Below are 18,816 nucleotides of genomic sequence, written 5' to 3'. Positions count from 1 at the left end.
AGCATAAGATAATGGATAAGGTTTTATATAGCATAAAAAATACTATCATAGCTGGTCCCTAGCCATGAGAGAGAGAGAGTTTACACTTACTATATGTAATGATAAATACCTTTTTGTCATTATACACTTGATAGGCTGGTTCCTTATTTCTTGATTATGTAAACGGCCTCTGGGTTTGTTTGGAGATTAGATAGTTTGAGAGCTCAGTGTAAGATCCTCTGATGGTAGGTAGGTGGATGGCAGGTTGGCCCATGCTGTAATCAGCAGCGATGATGTTTGGTAGGGTGGTGGGGTAATCCAAGACAAGAGTGAACACTAAACGTTTGTCATCAAGAGTTGATCGACAAACAAACGAACTGTTGTCATGGATCTTTTTATTTTTATCTGGTGCCCATCTTTTTTCTTATTCCCATCTTTGGTAATTTATTTTGTTAGGTTCCTGGTGACATATCCAGATGTCTCACCCCTGGACAAGGAAACACGTCAATGGGAAAAGATATAATCATATCCGTTTTAGTTTTTTCCCCCTCTAAAAAAATTTTTTCATAAAGTCTGGGCTCTCTCACACACACACAATTTCCACAAAAATTTACAAAGTACAAAAAATAAACAATTTTAATTTAAATGTTTATTATTTTTTTTATCATTTTTCATTTTAATAATTTTTATTGCATAACAAAACAATTTCTGATTTTTCTTTCCAGTTTATTAATGTTTTATAAAATTTGATAAATTTATTAAGGGATACATTTAATAAATATATACTTTTGTGCATGGATTATACAGGATTTGTTAATGACTAATAAATAATTATATAATGCCTTTTTTTTTCAAGCCATGCAGATTTCTGGTTGTGGATTAATAACAGGATAAACTAGTTTAATTTAATAAAACATTTTATTTTTAGTTTTAATAATTTGGCATTAATAAAAAATATACAACTGTTAATTAGAAAAATATACTATTGCTTCTCCAACTTTTTAAACAGTTAATGTGCATAGTAAGTCAAATGCTGTTTTATTTTATTTTGTCAATATGCCGTACTGTAAGGGACAAAAATCAGGGAAGTCATGGAATTTAAAACAAAAATTTGAGTAGGAACACTGTATAGAGGAATTTCTGATACATAATAAAATAGAGGACTTTGGCAAATCCAGGTTATACATGTTCTACTGTAATGCTAGAGCAGTGATTCTCAACCACTGTGCTGTGGCACTTTAGTGTGCCGTGAGATTTTGAAGTGTGCCACCACTGCAAAGTTCCAAATACATAAGCAATGTCAGACAAGTAGGTTCTACCTACCTAGAGCACATTTGGAAATTGTAACCGGTGTTACTGGTAACTGCCAGTCGTTACGAAAGCATTTAGAAAATGTGACCTAAATAACCAACTGCATTTAAAAATCACTGTTATGATGTCACCGGTCCTGCAGTACTTACTGAAGTAACTGTGTGTGTTGCCAAATTTTTAAATTATTAAAAGTGTACTGTGATGAAAATAAGATTGAGAATCATTGTGCTAGAGGAATGAACTATAAATATTGGTGAATAATGAACTATAATCAAAGCGACAGGAATATTCATTTATCATATGGGAAATGCTCCATATGATGAATGAATATTCTTGTCAGTTTGATTTTATTATAATTACAGAGTTAGATGAATATTAAATTATGTGCCTTTGTGTCCTTATCTTATGTTTAGTACTTAATTTTGTCTACAAGGACGTAATTTTATTACTAGGACTTATTATACTTATTATACTTTGTTCTGCAATTTAAGAAAACATAAGTCCTAGTAATAAAATTAGGTCCTTGTAGACAAAATTAAGTATTAGATGAATATTGATGATAACTCTCTGATATTTGGATTATAATCTAAAAAGAATGGAGAGACTTCCTCAACTACATGATGGGGTATTACTATACATTAATAAATTATTTATTAATTATCAAAATTACCCAAGTTATTTACCAACACACCCAGAACCGATAACCATTGTGCACAGAAACAAAAAACTAATCCAAACATTTTCAAACGCCACCAGAGTTCTTTGGGCATTATAACTGTTACCCAATGGAATGTCAAATTTGTATATTCCAAAAAGCTTTTAAGACACTCCATCGAGTGACAGTTATAACGCCTGAAGAACTCTAGTGGAGTTTGAAAATGTTTGCATTAGTTCTTTGTTTCTGTGCACATTGGTTCTTGGTTCTGGGTGTGGCATTAACTGTATCCCAGTGTGGTGTAGCATTGTTTAATTTATTTACTTATAAAAATAAACAAAAATTATCTTGATATAATATATTTCAGATTAACTTTTTTTCTAATGTTTAGCAATTGGAAATTGTGTGCAGTTGCTAGCATTAGATGTCCAACATAATGAATTAGTAGATATTCCAGAGAGCATAGGTAATTTAAAGGCATTAACAAGACTAGGTCTAAGGTAAGTTAAAAGAGATTTTGTAGTGTGTGTCTATAAAAAAAATAAAATACTCAATTGTTATTTCAGGTATAATCAAATGACGACAGTTCCTAAATCTCTCAGTAATTGTGTTAATATGACAGAATTTAATGTAGAAAGCAATGCTATTTCTCAGCTTCCTGTAAGTATTACATTTATAAGTATAAATTGATAATTGGTTAAAATATTCATGCATTGAATAAAAGAATTTGTTAAATGTGTATTTACATCACTTTTAAAATCTGAATTGTTTAAAAATATGACTTTTTTCATTATTAAAGAAATGGTTGGTAATTATAGCTAAAATAAAATACCATGTAAAAAATATGTATGACCAGTTTGTTCCATATATGTTTTATACCAACAGTCAGCAACTGGTGGTCCACAAGAAAATTTGGGTGGTCTGTGGAGAAATTTGGACATTGATCAACTGAAGGTTACGTGAAGTATTATGAAAGAAATGCAAAATGCTTAGTTGCTTTTTTCACTCATTGGAGGTTTTTATTCGAATCTAAAACCAAATATGAAGTGACTGTTATCAATAAATAATGAACAATAAACAATATTGTGAGTGCGATTGTCGTCCTTTGTGGAAAGCACTAAGAATCCATAAACTTATTTCAAACAAGCAGCAATGAACTTTAGGCTTGCATTAATTTGTTATAATTAAACACACGAGTTTCATATTAATATAGTAAAATTGAACTTTTGTGACCATTATTCTACAGATTTTGTATCGTTTAAAAAAATTCATAATAGTGGTCCACGGGATTCAAACTTGTGAGTTTATGGTCCATGAGGTCAGAAAGGTTGCCGACCGCTGTTTTATACAATGGAATTTGGGTTTAGAAAACACATTCAGCACTATAGACTTTGTCCACTTAAGACAGGTATTCATAAAAATTATTGTATATCACTTACATCTTTCACAAGCCTGAAATGTTTTAAAAAATTCTGTTCCTGTTCAAACTCAACCCTTATATGGATTTTGTAAAGAGTATTCCAACAAACCAGAAGAGAGTGCTATTTTTTTTTTATAAGTGATTTTTATTTATTTTGAAATGAGTAAAAAAAATCATAATAATACATAATTCTACTATGATTTAGTTGATATTTTTTTCAATCAGCATGATAGATGCTTCTTTACAACTCCCCAGTGTAGATGACTAATGAAACCAATTTTATTTAAAATAAAACTAGCTTCATTTATTCCAGACTTTTAAAGCATTTCACAAGCACTGACTTCCATTTTTTGAGATATTTAAAAATCTTTTTATGTATCTCAAATATTATTATAATTAATCGGGCTATTTTTCCTACAATTAATAATTAGAAATTAAGTGATTTGGTACTAGAGGTATTTTAGGAGTTTGTAATTTTCTGGGCTCTTTTCAGATTAAGGTAAAGAACCTACATTAAAGGATTTTTGTTACATTGTTTTGATATTTTAAAGTTTTAACTATAAAAATGAAGCAACTATACCACTATATAAATCTTTGAAGATGGGTTTTTTCAGATAATATAGTAAGAAGATACAATTCCATTAATATATGAAGGAACATGTTTTAAAAAAATGTTTAAGTTCTTTGTATGTATCTATGAAATGGAAATTGTAATTTTCTCATTAATAGGCTTTTTTTTATTGCTTGAGCTAACTGTTTTTTAATCCTCAATATACATGGATTTTGCATATATATCACATATCAAAGTTAATAATCAATGAGAAATTTGTGAATTAAGTCATTAAGTTGTTGTAATTTTTACATTTACATTTGCTTGTGTAAAGTAAAACAATGGAAAATGAAAGATAAACTTTTTCTAAATTTTATTTCAACAACTTTACTTAAACAATTAATAATTCTTCAATACAGTTATTTACACACAAAAATCAGAGTAAATTGGAAAATAACATTAAAGATAGAAATAATAAATTAATGTAATTTGGCAATATCATATGTATGGCATACCACATTTGTTGCTTTTTAACAGTGCATGTTATACCATCAAACTAAAAATGTTAGGAAAATTTTTCCAAGTTGAAAGCAACTTTCATTTTTTGTGCTGCTTCCAGGTCACAAGTTGTGTGTCACTGGTTTAGACCAGGGGTGGCGAACGTAAGAGAAATCATCTGACACGTAATGTATCATATAATTTCTGTCCTTTTCAATCATCCTTTCTGTTTATCACCTGATCATCTTTTTTTCAATCAGATTTTTTACATTTATTCGAATTAAAGCATATTCGTTTAATTTCTTTAAATATCATTATTCAAAGTCTAAGACTTTGGCACGCATTAACATCTTAAAGTTAAGTATGCTTACAATATGGCACACAGACTCAAAAAGGTTTGCCATCCCTGGTTTAGACTAACCACTAGAGCAACCCAAAAAATTACAAAAATCAAGCAAAATATTTATTATGCATTGCCAGAGTTACTGTTTTTTCTTTGTAGAGTTTCTGTAAAAGCTGAAGAATTTAAACAGAAATGTTTCCAGAAATTAAGCTTTCTAAATGAGAGCACTGCACTAGGAAAACTGAGGTTTGTTTTTCTCTAATAATTAGCAGAGAGCAAGAATGAGTAGAAAGGTTTGGTTTAGCATTACTAGCTTTGAGAATGTTGAACTCCCTTCAGAACAGATCCACATTAACCAAAACTGCATATATTGAGGGTCATCTGTATTTATAAAAACTTTTAAAAGTCTGAATTTGATTAATGAGTAAAGGAAGTCTGCCTCTTCAGTATGTTCATTTGATGATTGATTAGTTCTTAATTCATGTATTTCCTACAATTTTGAGAATACAATTTAAGATCAGTAATAATCTGTTACAGAATTAAATACAGTCTGTTTAAATATTTTTTTTTATTCTGTACATAAAGAAATTATCATGTATTCTTGGTATTTAATTAGAATATTATTTTGTGGAAATATATCTTACTCGGTGTTTGTTTTGCACCATAATTGATATGAAATTATTTCCTTTATAGGAAGGATTATTATCTAGTTTGTGCAATCTTACTAGTCTAACATTATCAAGAAATGCATTTACATCCTATCCTGTTGGTGGACCTTCACAGTTTTGTAATGTCTATGTAAGTAAGCTTTCAAAGTTATTTAAATTTAAAAATATATCTAAATATAATTTTGTGTGTTAAATGATTGATTTATAAAAATGGTTCTAAAACATTACCATATCTACAATAATTTTTTTGGGATCATTGTATTATACTGAAATTAAAGATCTTCAAGCTCTTCCTTCTTTTGATTTCATTGTGCTATTTTTAGGTTTTATATAACCTATAAAGTACAAAATAGTAAGTTATATAATTTACAATAATTTCAAGAATAGTGAAAATTTTCTAGTACATGTACACCAATAATTTTCTAGTACTCTTTGGTTTCAGAGCCTTTCTAGATCAATAAAAATTGCACAATAACAGCTCAACAATACATCATTGCACCTAAAAATTATATCAGTTTTTAGCATTATAGTTAAAGAGTAATAAGTGATTTATTTAATATTACTTTACATTTTCCAAAATTAAATTTAATTTATTATTTGTTTTAAAAAAAAATTGAGACATTTCACTGAGTCATCTTCAGTTCCATTATGTTCAAATACCAGGAAAAAAATATTGAGGAAAGACTTTTGTTTTTTGGTGTTGATTTCAATAATATAAAGAGGTTCAGTATGTTTTAGAATCAAAGGTGACATATTTTTATGGTATTATGGAGATGCCATTACAGATTTTCTGTATTTTATACAGAAACAGTGTGTAAATTACAAGCCTATAAAAACTACAGAACAATCTTCTATAGTTTCAAATAATTGCACTAATTCAACTATTGGTAACAAGACACGTTAAAGGTGTTTTGACCATATAGGACAGGGGTGGCCAGCAAGTCGATCGCGATCGACCAGTCGATCGCCAAGCCAATTTTGGTCGATCGCTAGCAATGTCTTGACTTAATGTATTATATTTGTGACCGAATGCAACTGTATGCATGCAGTTATGACTCGACTCATAAGCAGTAAGTGCACTTTGTACTGAAACAGTGTATAAACATAGTATGTATTTCACACTTCCCCCTCCCCACTTAGACTATGCCTATGACAACAAGTCGATCGCGACACATTTTTACGATAAAAAGTAGATCTTATGTGCACAAAAAGTTGGCCACCCCTGATATAGGATCACTAGTGTGCTGATTCTCAAACCAATTGGTGCATTTGTAGCAATGATTTGGAATGTACATGCAAACTGGGAGCACCCATTGTCCAAGTGGCTAAGGATTTGTCTAAAAATCATTCCTGTGTATGACCCAGTCACATGATTGTGTCTGAAAATGATGCAAGCTCCTCTGATGTTATAATCAGGCATTCTAGAAAAGCCATTCCACTCTCTAACCACAACAAGTGATCTGCCCTTTTCTCAAGTTTGCATCTCTGGCATTACTTCTAATCACAATGATATTTTTGACAATTTTAATCACATTTTGAGTTTATTTTTCATATTTACATTTTTAATTGCCTTTGATTTTAATTTGAACAAAGAAGTAATGATATATTGAAAATTAATAAATATTTTATTAATTCTAAACTTAATTTTTTTAAACAGTCAATTAACATGGAGCATAACCAGATCAACAAAATACCATTTGGAATATTTTCCCGTGCCAGAAATTTGACTAAATTGAATATGAAAGATAATCAGTTAACTTCATTGCCTCTTGGTAACAATACTTATAACTTCTTCTATTTAAAGGCATTTTTCTATTAAACTGTCTAATTATTATTATTTTACAGATATTGGTACCTGGACAAATATGGTAGAATTACATTTAGGCACCAATCAATTAAGTAAAATTCATGACGACATTCAATGTTTAAGTTCACTTGAAGTGCTGATTCTCAGCAACAACTTGCTCAAACGTTTACCAGCTACAATTGGTAATTTGCGTAAATTAAGAGTTTTAGATTTGGAAGAGAACAAACTTGAGTGTTTACCTAATGAAATAGGTATATTTTATAAGATATTCTATTTAATGCAGTAGTGACAGAATTACACATTAATTTTTATGTTGTACATTTTCTTTTAGGATTCCTTCGTGAGCTGAAAAAACTTATTATTCAGAGTAATCAGCTGACAAGTTTACCAAGAGCAATTGGTCTTTTATCAAAATTAACCTACTTAAGTGCTGGTGAAAATAATCTTAGCCATATACCAGATGAAATAGGTAAATTGATTAAGCAAAATTTTTATTGCATGTTTTTATCAGTAGTTAACTGTATTAGAAATATATTTTCATTTCTACAGTAGTAATAACAAAGGTATACAAATATACACAACAACCTTTCTTAAACCAGCAAAAGTTTCACTTCAATAGACTAATAGGTTTACAATATTGTGTATTGTAATAATGAATAGCAAGTAGACTTTCCACAAAATTAAAAAATAACTTAATGATTTGGTAGGTTAAGATTTTAACTGCAGCCATGTTTTAGCCCTAAATTAATCTAAAACTTGGCAGTTTTATTATTATTAAATTATTCATCTTACACAAATTTAATTCAAAATACTCTGAAAGATGTGGTTTTGAGCCCTGTTTAAGTTCTATCTTCCACTTTCATATAGCAATATATCTGCATGGTAAGATTATGTATAATTAGAATCATATTGATTGATTTGAAATTCCATTCTATGCATTATACATTTGAAATAGGAGTAGATAAAAAGCATCCAATGTTAGAAAATTTTTTTCTATTACAAAACCACGTTTTCAAATCCCCAACATCAAAAATCTGTTTGGTATTTTATACAGGTTGATCATATATTAAGTTTCATTTAAAACCCTCTATAAAATGAAAACTTCTGGACCAAATGTTTCAAAACCTGGAAATATGAAATTCCATGACCTCCTTTATTATAGTCTGCAAAAAATAATTAGTTCAAAAAGTCACTACCATAGAGAAATGGCACGTTATGAACACACCCTATGTTTATGCAAATTTGTGTTGCACATCATATGGTTTTACTACTATAAAGCTATGCATTTCAGCAGAGCTTTCAGTTGTTGCAAATCAACATTACCTTTATCTTTAAAAGACTGTGCTTTACTCATGAGATGCTATTATCAATATGATAACAATGAATGGTGTGAATTGAAACAATATCAAACCTTAAGAGGATTACAAACAAGACTAATTACTGCTCTGGGTTTCAGAAAATGAAGAAGAAATTTGAAGCCATAGATATGTTACCCATTGTACCTGGATAGGGCAGGAAACCTGTTCCTGTAGAAACTCAGGAATCTGTTGCATTGACAGTGGAGGAAGCAACCAAGGAAATGCACACAGGAGCTGCAGCATGTGTGCCATTTCATGGCATATGGAATTAGTATTCAGTACAGTGCATAAAATTGTTTGTAAAGTGCTGCATTACTATCCTTACAAAATCAGATGTGTTCAGCAACTTCAAACTACTGATCATGCTGAAAGAAATGCTTTTGCATTACAGTTCCTTGTACAAGTGGAGATTGATCATGCTTGCCCCTGGAACTTCTTGTGGATGGGTGAGGGCCATTTTCACCCAAATGGGGATGTCAGTACACACAACTGCAGGGTTTGGGCAAAAGAAAAGCCTACTGTTATTCATCAAATCCCTCTGTCACTGGTGATAAACTTGCACCAGTGTCATAATTGGACCATTCTTTACACTGTAAAGAAAAATTCTAAAAATCCAGGATGTAATATATTTATATAAAAATACATTCTTCTTTGAAGAGTAATCTGTGTCAGGATCCATCACATGCTCCATAACTGCTGCTTACTATGAATCCGTGTTAAGACGTTTTATGGTACCCAATCTTCAACAGTGTGGTATTTTGGGCAGCATGCTTTTCATGCATGATGGGGCTCCACCTCATGTTGGTACATGTGTGAAATGGTTACTTAACCAACATTTTATAGACAATGAGGTTATTGGGCAAAACTTATCTGTCATCACTCAGCCACCGGACCTCAATCCATGTGACTTGCCTGATGTCGCGATAAACTCATAGCCATTTGTTGCAGCTGAAAGATACAATTCATCAGTGTATTCATAACATTCCAGTTGATATGTTTCAAGCTATTGCAGAGCTCATGATATTGTGTTTTAACCTGATTGCAGGAAATGGTGGAAAGTACAGTCTCTCATTTATGACGTCATCCATGGGACCGGCAATTTTTTGACGTTATAACCAAGTGTTGTTATCTGCAAAGTCTATTATTATTATATGTATAAAAATGCAAACTACATGTTTAAATCAACTTTATTTACATTATTATGTCGAAGTTTACATCGACGTAATTAAAAATTTCCTTTTACAAGAAATTTCTATTTGTCATAAGTTTCAATAATGGCAGAACTTCCGGTTTTGAGAATAACATCGAATCAAAAGGCAACAAAAGGTTAAACTAATGTATGCCTATAAAGAAATAATTACATTGAATTATTTTTAATTAACTATTTAATGTTATATTAAAAATAATAGAATATTTAACAATTTAGCATGAAGTAATTTAAAAATGAGTACATAATAACCGATCGTCACGTCGTTAAAAGTGTAGCAAACCTCACCCCACCGAAGTCAGGTGGGGAGAGTACCACCCACAGTCGTTCTAGAAAGTGGACTCTGACCCTAGGTCTAAACACGTAGTATTTTCTTTGTGAAATAAAATTTGTAAATTTGGGAGTGCTTCAAATATGACGTTAAAACAGGGTTTTATGTTGTTACAAGCGGGATTTTTAACATTATCTAGTATAGTAAAGTCGTGGAACCGATAAAAATTTGATGTTACATAAGGGTTGTCGTTACATACGATGACGTTATAACCAAGTTAGACTGTACACTGAACATGTACTGCCATGACGTCACTACAAAAAATAAACCTTGATTATTTTCCCCTGGTGGTGCCTTTTTGAACTACCGTATTTACTTGAATATAGGATGAGGTGTGACTTTAAAGATCAAAAGAAACAAAATTAGATTTATTAATACAATTCTAATTTTATTTCGTTTAGTCACAAATAAAATATCAAGTGCACATAAATGCACACATTGTTTGACAAAAATTGCTGGCATTTTAAACTTCAAGGAAAAATCTTGTAAAATTGGCAATTGGGAACCATTTTTGCCAATTCTTAACAGTCGAATTCATCCTTCGTCGATTACACTTATGAGTTTCTTTGAGCTGATTTCCAAATAATCATCTGTTGTTATGTGGGAATGAATTAAAACTTATATTGGGTTCCCGTGTAATTTTGGAATTTAATTCAAAAGCTTTGCTTTTCCTATTGCTATTCATCTTTGAATCGTTCTTGTGTATTATCAGGAGTAAATGACCCAGATAAAATATGTTTGTTTTTAAACACCAGAGGGTGAGAATCCAGTAAAAAATGTGAATACACAGTTTACAAAAATTATACAAAAACGAAAAGAATCCTTTGCTTGCGTGTATAGGACGACCCAGGTTTTTGGAGCAGTGAAAAATGGATAAAACCTCATCTTATATGCGAGTAAATACAGTAATTATTTTTTTTGCCGGTTATGAAATCCTGGAATTATAATAAAGGTCATGACCTTTATTATAATTCCAGGTTTGGAAACATTGGTCCAGTAGTTTTCATTTTATAGGGAGTTCAAAGTAAAACTCAATTTTGATCACCCTGTAAATTTACAACAATTTTATATGTTAGTGAAGCTCTAAAGAAAACTTTAATTATAAGAATATAACCCTTGTGTATAATATCCAAAGTGCAGCCATTTTTTCATATGCATGAAAAGAGGGTAATTGTAAGGTGCCAAATCTGGCACTCGCTACATATGATGGTCAAATAATTTAAGCCTTTTGTGCTGAGTGGTGTCTATTTGCAAGCACTCATTTAACTTAAGGTTTCATTGCTCACTTCGCGATGAATTGAGAGATCCATGCAAGTTTATCAGAAATCTCCAAAATGATGAATTGTTGGTTCTCTTAAACTTTGTCATCAGAGATGCTGGTACCATAGGATCAAAAATGGACAGACCATTGTCTCATGCCACCCTCATTCATTTTGTTCTTCCCACATACTTTGCAAAGTTGACAATAGATTTGAAGAACTTAAAATTTCCCTCAGTGATCACAGTTCTTGGCTGAATGTAGGTACTTCACGTCTGGTGGGATTCTCAATTGCAGTATTGTTATTCACTCAACATTTATTGACACAAATTACACTCTTGAATGATAGCATTTGCATAAAAGTTTAGCATGACTTAATGTCTCCTACTTTACCACTACACACAAATGGAAATTACCTTTTGTATAACCCTCATATTTTGTATATAATAATTTACTAGTTATTATAAATTAATTTTAATAATATAGAAATAATTATTTTTTAAAATTCTCACACTTTTATTCAAATTTCAAAATTGTGCGCGCGCACAGTTTTGAAATTTGTATTTATTTACATTACACTGATAAAAAATTACTATAAGTCTAATGATTGCATTCAATATTTATTTTCAGGTAGTCTTGAAAGTCTTGAATCACTCTACCTCAATGACAATCCAAACTTGCATAGTTTGCCTTTTGAATTGGCATTATGTAACAATTTGCAGATTATGAGCATTGAGAATTGTCCATTATCTCAAATACCTCCAGAAATAGTTAATGGAGGACCTTCTTTAGTAATACAAGTAAGTAAATCAAATTTAAAAACTAACATATTCTTAAGCAATAGTGCATTTTTGTTTTTTCTATGTAAAACAAGGAATTCAGCATAAATGAAATGATATTTACAACTGAAAATAGCATATTAAAGATAAAGATTTTCCTTACGAAAGGCATTATCATCAGAAATTGCCTTCTCGTGTGATTTGACATGTGATATGATATTATATACACCTAATAATAAAGTAGAGTTCCACACTATATATTGTTTTACTTATAAAATATTATATTGAGTTAAACTGTAAACCTTCAACAAATTTTTAAAGAATTTATGTATATGTAAAATCACAGCTTTGAAATTTTCTATCATTGGATTGGTTAATGCGTTTTCAAATTCATTGCCTACATATAGATCATAATGTACTTTTTAACTACAGCATATTGAACATTTCCTCAAAAGTTCTTTGTTGTTAATTATGATTTCCTGTATATGCAATTTATACCAATCCTTGTTAGTTCAAAATTCAAGGAATGAAATAATCATAACTTCAAATTATTTACATATTTCTGTACATGCCAAATGTCATGTAACTGATGTAATTTATTAGGTAAACAGAATGTGGCTATGTTTACAGAATGATATTTACATTAATTATTATCACATTTATATTAATTTTTAAACAGCATATATCCAATGAGAACCTCACAGGTTGCCAGATTGCTTTTGATAAAACCTAAGCAAATTCCTCTAAATGTAGTAGCCTAGGATCTACAAATAGCTCAACCAGTTATTTGTAGCCCACTTTTGCAATCCTGAAAACTAGCCATATTTTATGAGATAAGAGGGCAAAAAAGATTTTCATTGACTATGTGTTACTGTAAAAGCAAAGCCATATTGACCCGAGTTGTTCTTGGTCTATTGTTCTCTTATAGCATGGAGGCATTTCAATCTAACCAAATGAATTAACATATGCATATCACAATTTGGACAGAATTTTCTTTTTGGATTTCAAAGTAGCTATATTTCAAAGTAACTGAATTCCTTAACATGTAAATCTCTATAGTTCCAGCTGAGACAAAAGTAGTTATGAACTATCAGAGTTTGAATTAATGAGTATGTCCTGTATAACCAATAAATATTACTTTTGTTATACAAAATATATGCACAGAGTAATCTTTGTAAAAATGGTGAATTTCACTTCTTAACTCTAGTCTCCTAGCCAATTAATTTTTTACTTAGCAGTCTGCATTACTGTCATGTCCATAGTTTTGTTTTGATGCTACTACTCTAGTTACTTCTTTGTACATTTACAGGAAGTTAAATATGCAATCAATGTTCAAAAATGTAATTATTATGTACTGTACATGCTTCTTGTAAAAACAATGTTTCATATATATAGTAGCTGGAAAATCATGATCCATTTGAGAGCAGTTTATATAATTCACATTTATGTATATGTAAGATGATGTATATAATCTACAACAAATTATAATTCAATAATTTTGAGGCTATTTTCTAAAAATTCAATATATATATTGATAACTATCAGTAATAGTTCTTTAAAATTGGATATAATTATTATTATTTATATTTATGCACTTTAAGTGTACTTTATAATCAGCCATAGAAATCTCTTGATGGTAATCACAAACATTTATGATCATCATCAAGGAAATAAGCTTTAAAGGCATTGGAATTCATTATATTCTTAAGTTATGGGTTTTAATGTTTTTGTATTAAATATATTCCGTCGACTTTCATCAACTACATATCTCAATTGAATGTTACATCGAAGAAGAAAAAATATTTATATATAGCACAACAGATTAAAGAATCTTGCAAGAAATCAAAATTATTTAGAAGTACCATAAATAGAACAATCAATATCCTTAAAATAAATCTGAAAAGGAAAATAACAAGCTTAATTTCAAATGCTAAAACAACTAATTAGCATGCATCCTGCCACTAGCACCTCAACCCCAACATTGTTGGTTTTATTTGCAGTGGTAACATGACAAAAGCATGCACTGCTACAGACTGGTAGCATGTCATCTTTAGCAACAAATCCTGGTTCTGTCTGAAAACCACCACCTCTGGTAAGCCACTCAACTGTAAAGGCAATCTTACCTTTACTGATGAGTGGCAGAGTGATGCTACCCTCCACTGTGGCAAGCTGGTCTCGGAAACCATCTTGCGAGTTTCTAGTAGGGTTTCTCAAAAGAGATCCTGGTTTTTTTTTAACCCAGGAAATTTTTCTTATCCTGGGAAATCCAGCAAATTTCTTAAAAATTCACTTTTTTTCTTATTTTTTGTTAATTATACTTCCTATTTGCAGTTTCCTCAAACTTAACTCATAAACTGTCAGAATACATTTGTTTTTATTAATTTTAAACCTACTTATTAGTTTTTTTAATTTTTCCTCGTTATGGCACGTCACAAATGATCAATAATCAATACGTAGCTTATTTGTGGCAGGACTCTCAAAATTCTTTACCAGTAATATCTGGAATAATTGTGCTTACGCTGTCTTAATTTTTAACTATGCTCAGTAGCTTCAATAACTGCGTAATGCCAGGTTGTGCAAATTGGGCCAGGATAGACATGAGTATGAAGTTTTTCTTCCTAACCTGATTATTAAAGACAAACAAGCTACCGAATTATTGGGCTATGATGTTTCTATTAAAACAGTCGAGGTAGACAAATCAAGAATACTAGAGAACAAAAGAAGCACTACAATCTCGAAAACAAACTAGAAATCTTTCAAGATACAGGTGAAAAACACATAATATTTGCCTTCTCTTAAATGCATTAAACATGATTCCAATCGTATCAATTGAATCAGCAAAGGCATTCTAGGTAGCAAGACTTTTCATTACTGAGATAAGAATTAGATTGAGTGATTGGAGTATTGACCATCTTTGCTTTTTAAAATCTTAAAATATAATACATTTTTTATTTAGAAGGTAATTTTTATTTTTTTAAGTTAGAAATTTGATCTGTTGTTCTTTTTTTTAATTTTCAACTCAATTCAAAGGCATCTTTGTTGTTGTTGTATGCTGTTTCCAGCAAACTTTAATAATTTTTTTCTATTTGTGAAAATTTCTAGGTAATTCAAAGGTAATTTCTAATATATATCTTACACAGCATTATTAATATGATTTTGGAGGTTACAGAACGTATTAGATTACTTTAAAAAATGAAAAATAATTATATCATTTGAATATATCTTAAAAATAATTAATTTTGTCCCAGGATTTCCCGGGAAACAGTTCACTTTTATCCCGGGACAAGCAAAAGACCGGAAAATGAGAAACCCTAGTTTCTAGTCATTCCCATATTTTTCCAGAATTTGAGTCTGAATGCCGAACAGTTCAAGAACCGAGATACCACTGTATTTCGTTCGTCGTTTTTATAAATAAAAAAGGTTAATAAGTAATCAAACTGTAAATAACACTTACCTAAAAATGTTTAATTTAAACTTCAAGATCTCCACTGTGTTTTGCATTTAGTAAAGACTAAAACCTGAAACGATGACAATGATACCTGGTTTGTAGGAAAGTTAGTGCAATTTTTTTCTTCCTTGTCCTATCAGTTTTCATTAAAGTAAACTTGGCAATAGGTACTAAATAAATTTAAAATTTCAATATTCTAAAATCGTGAGCAAGTTTGAGACAACACGAGTGCTTACTTCAATAAAATATTGAAATTTTCAAAAGCTTCAAAGTACAAAGTGTTATATACAAAAAGGATACCTGTACTTCCAAATTGGCAATCATATAATTCTAGTTTGACTAGACCTCCACATAATGTCTTTGCATTGATCAAGTTGATAGCAAACCTATGAAATTACTTTTTAATTAATGATTGAACTATTTTAGTTTACTTCTTTCAAGTGTTAACACTAATTTTCATGTTTTATTAAATCAGCATTTAGGATACTTTTATTATGTGATATTTCAGTTTTAAATGTTGATTTGTGTGTTAGAATGAATCATATCAACTGAATTTATCATTGCATCATAACGTGTAAATTAGAAAATAATTTTTTTTTCTAATTTAAACATCTATTCGGGAATGTTTTAAAAGTCATTAAGGACTATAAAAGACAATCGGTTTATCATCCATTTTTGTATTTAATTTTTAATGCAATATAATTAAGCTTCAAAGAACAATGTTTTGAGTTACGAATTCTACACGAACAGAAATTAAATTGACGATTCTTCTTACCCTAATTCAGTGTTTGGAAAGGTTCCAGAATGTTGACATATAATTACCAATAGTCCCAATGGTGATATCCTTAATTAGTTGATTATTTATAGAAAAATTTAATTAGATTAAGATTATTGTTATTTTGATTATAAAATTAATTATCATTGTTAATACATTAATTTTATTTTTACAGTACTTAAAAATGAAGGGACCTTATCGTTCAATGTGAAATTACAGTATTATTTAGGCACAAGTTCTATTCATGGTTGTCAAGCTGTATTATTGCTTGAAGATTAGAAAAATAAAAAACATGACGACTCAACCACAGAAAAAACATTTTCATGACCATCTTGGTCCAAAACTCCACAAGCGATAATTCAAATGTTTGCTAGACAGAGTGCCCTGCTGTGGAAACATAAAAGATGGAACGAACATGTGGTTGTTAACACTTTTAAATCCAGTCTTTTGTGCAATGTTCTTCAATCTATGGAAAAAAAATATATATATGGAAAAATATTTAAAAAAAATGATGTCATGATTAAAAAAACAAGCTACCAATATTTGATAAATTTCAGAATTTATTCCTGCAGACTATTTATTTATATTCTCAACGTTGGTGCAAATTGATGACGATTACAATGATTTCTAACATGACTATATTGATTTTACTCCCTTTAGAAACAAGACATTAGAAGTTAGTTATCCCGTCGTGTATACACATGAGTATTTCTTGATCCTGTTTGTCTTTCCCATCGCAAACATTGTAATATAATTTTGTTATCTTTGCATTTTTCAATGTAAATCTAGTCTTGATTTACAAAGTGTTCAGTAAAATGAGAATTTGTAAGTAATAAATTTGCATGAAAGAAGATTGATTTAAAATCTCTCCTCCCCGACTTCTTGATATGTTTTGATAATCTCTGTCTTCTCCTCAATTCTGGATAAACGGGTAGTCATGCAATGCAACTATCTGAATTGCTGATCAAACCGCTACTTTGAAAACAAATTACCCCGATTAGGTAAATGCAAAAAAAAAGAAAAAAAAAACATCATTTACGCCGTGCATTCGAGACATTCTTGTTTGTTTGAATGTGGCAGCTATTCTGTTTCACTATACGATTTTGTTGATAATTTATTGTTACGCAGTTCTATAACGTTGCTGTGTATTAGTCAAGATTATTTTCTGATTACGTTACTTAGTCCGGATACATTATATCAAGACATAAATGTTCTGTGGTAAAGAGAAGAAACCGATGACATGGCATTGTTATATATATATACATTATATATATATTTACACACACTATAATCGAGTGTTAAAACATTTTTAAGTCGTTATCCCATTTACAGAAATTGTCTTCGATGCACGCAATCACGATCATACTGAACGGGACAGTTCGATATTCATTACATTGAAGCCAGGGGCCATTGAAGAAATGTCAGCACCGCGAATAGTAGTGTCATAAGTTACTGAATACTTTTTTTTGTTATAATTATTTATTAAAATAGACGAGCATCTTTCCCTAGTCAAATTTTAGTATATCGTCTTGTAAATTTGTCACAGTATTTATTTTGTCTCCAAAATTGCAAGATAGGAGAAAAACTAAAAAAAAAAAAAAAAACAAGCTGTACACCTTGTCATAGTTAAATCTATAGTTGCAGTACATGTATAGAATGTGCTGCAGATAAATTTTTATATGTCAAGTGCTTCCTTCATCTAAATAAAATGCCACCAGATATAATAAACTTCACCAGTCGATTCCAGCTTATTTTCCATTTTGTTAAAACGAAAAAAAAAAAAAAATCATTACAGAAAGACAACTTCCAATGAAATTAGATGGTGCTTCCAGTTTAAAATTTTATCATACATAGCTTACATATTTACATATGTAGGATATTTATGATAAGATAAGAGACATTCTGTAAAATGGTGTTCTAGTTTAATAATGCATATTTGTTATTATAAATGTAGTGGTTTTTAAAGTACGGACATCGTAATCATTGTTGGAAACAAATTTGGATCGATAGCACCATTTACGTGTCTGTTGAAGAATGGATCATATGTAAAATTTCTTTTAATCGTACAAAGATCTGACAGTTTTGTATTCAATGCTCCTAATGAAGTTTAAGAAAGTTTAATGACCATTTTTAATGTTTTTTTCTGTTGTTGTTGCTGTACATATATCAAGTCATCCGTTCGGTTAGAGAAAGTGGATATGCTCTTTATATGCTGTTCTGTTTGAAACGGAAGTAATGAAGTAATTACTGTAATTCTTGATGTTTCTGTTGTGTTAAACCGATGTGTTATTTGCCTGCTACTGTAAATATTCAACATGAACACTGCTTCTATGGTATGTGTAGCACAGAAAATAAAAATTCCTGTTATCAAATTTCTGTTTATATTATTTTGTCTCCACAAATTTGAACTTTGACACACTTTAGTGTTG

General features: G+C 30.2%; 1 protein-coding gene across 12 annotated transcripts in view; it reads left to right on the top strand.

The window, feature by feature from the left end:
• LOC136975771 (leucine-rich repeat protein soc-2 homolog) overlaps positions 1 to 18,759 on the top strand; it is a 138,244-nt gene extending 119,485 nt beyond the window's left edge. For all 12 annotated transcript variants that reach the window (XM_067270873.1, XM_067270874.1, XM_067270884.1 and 9 more), the window contains 8 exons: positions 2,337 to 2,445; positions 2,512 to 2,605; positions 5,450 to 5,554; positions 7,082 to 7,196; positions 7,270 to 7,482; positions 7,563 to 7,700; positions 12,016 to 12,185; positions 16,563 to 18,759. In XM_067270873.1, the coding sequence (XP_067126974.1) occupies positions 2,337 to 2,445; positions 2,512 to 2,605; positions 5,450 to 5,554; positions 7,082 to 7,196; positions 7,270 to 7,482; positions 7,563 to 7,700; positions 12,016 to 12,185; positions 16,563 to 16,598 (980 nt within the window). In that variant the 3' untranslated portion in view covers positions 16,599 to 18,759. The remainder of the gene's footprint in view (positions 1 to 2,336; positions 2,446 to 2,511; positions 2,606 to 5,449; positions 5,555 to 7,081; positions 7,197 to 7,269; positions 7,483 to 7,562; positions 7,701 to 12,015; positions 12,186 to 16,562) is intronic.
• Positions 18,760 to 18,816: the final 57 nt, after the last annotated feature.

The sequence above is a fragment of the Centruroides vittatus genome, unplaced genomic scaffold, assembly GCF_030686945.1.
Source record: "Centruroides vittatus isolate TY-2023 unplaced genomic scaffold, ASM3068694v2 contig_388, whole genome shotgun sequence".
Lineage (NCBI taxonomy): Eukaryota > Metazoa > Arthropoda > Arachnida > Scorpiones > Buthidae > Centruroides > Centruroides vittatus.
The sequence above is the reverse complement of the archived record's forward strand: the minus strand, read 5'-3'. Positions and strand labels throughout refer to the sequence as shown.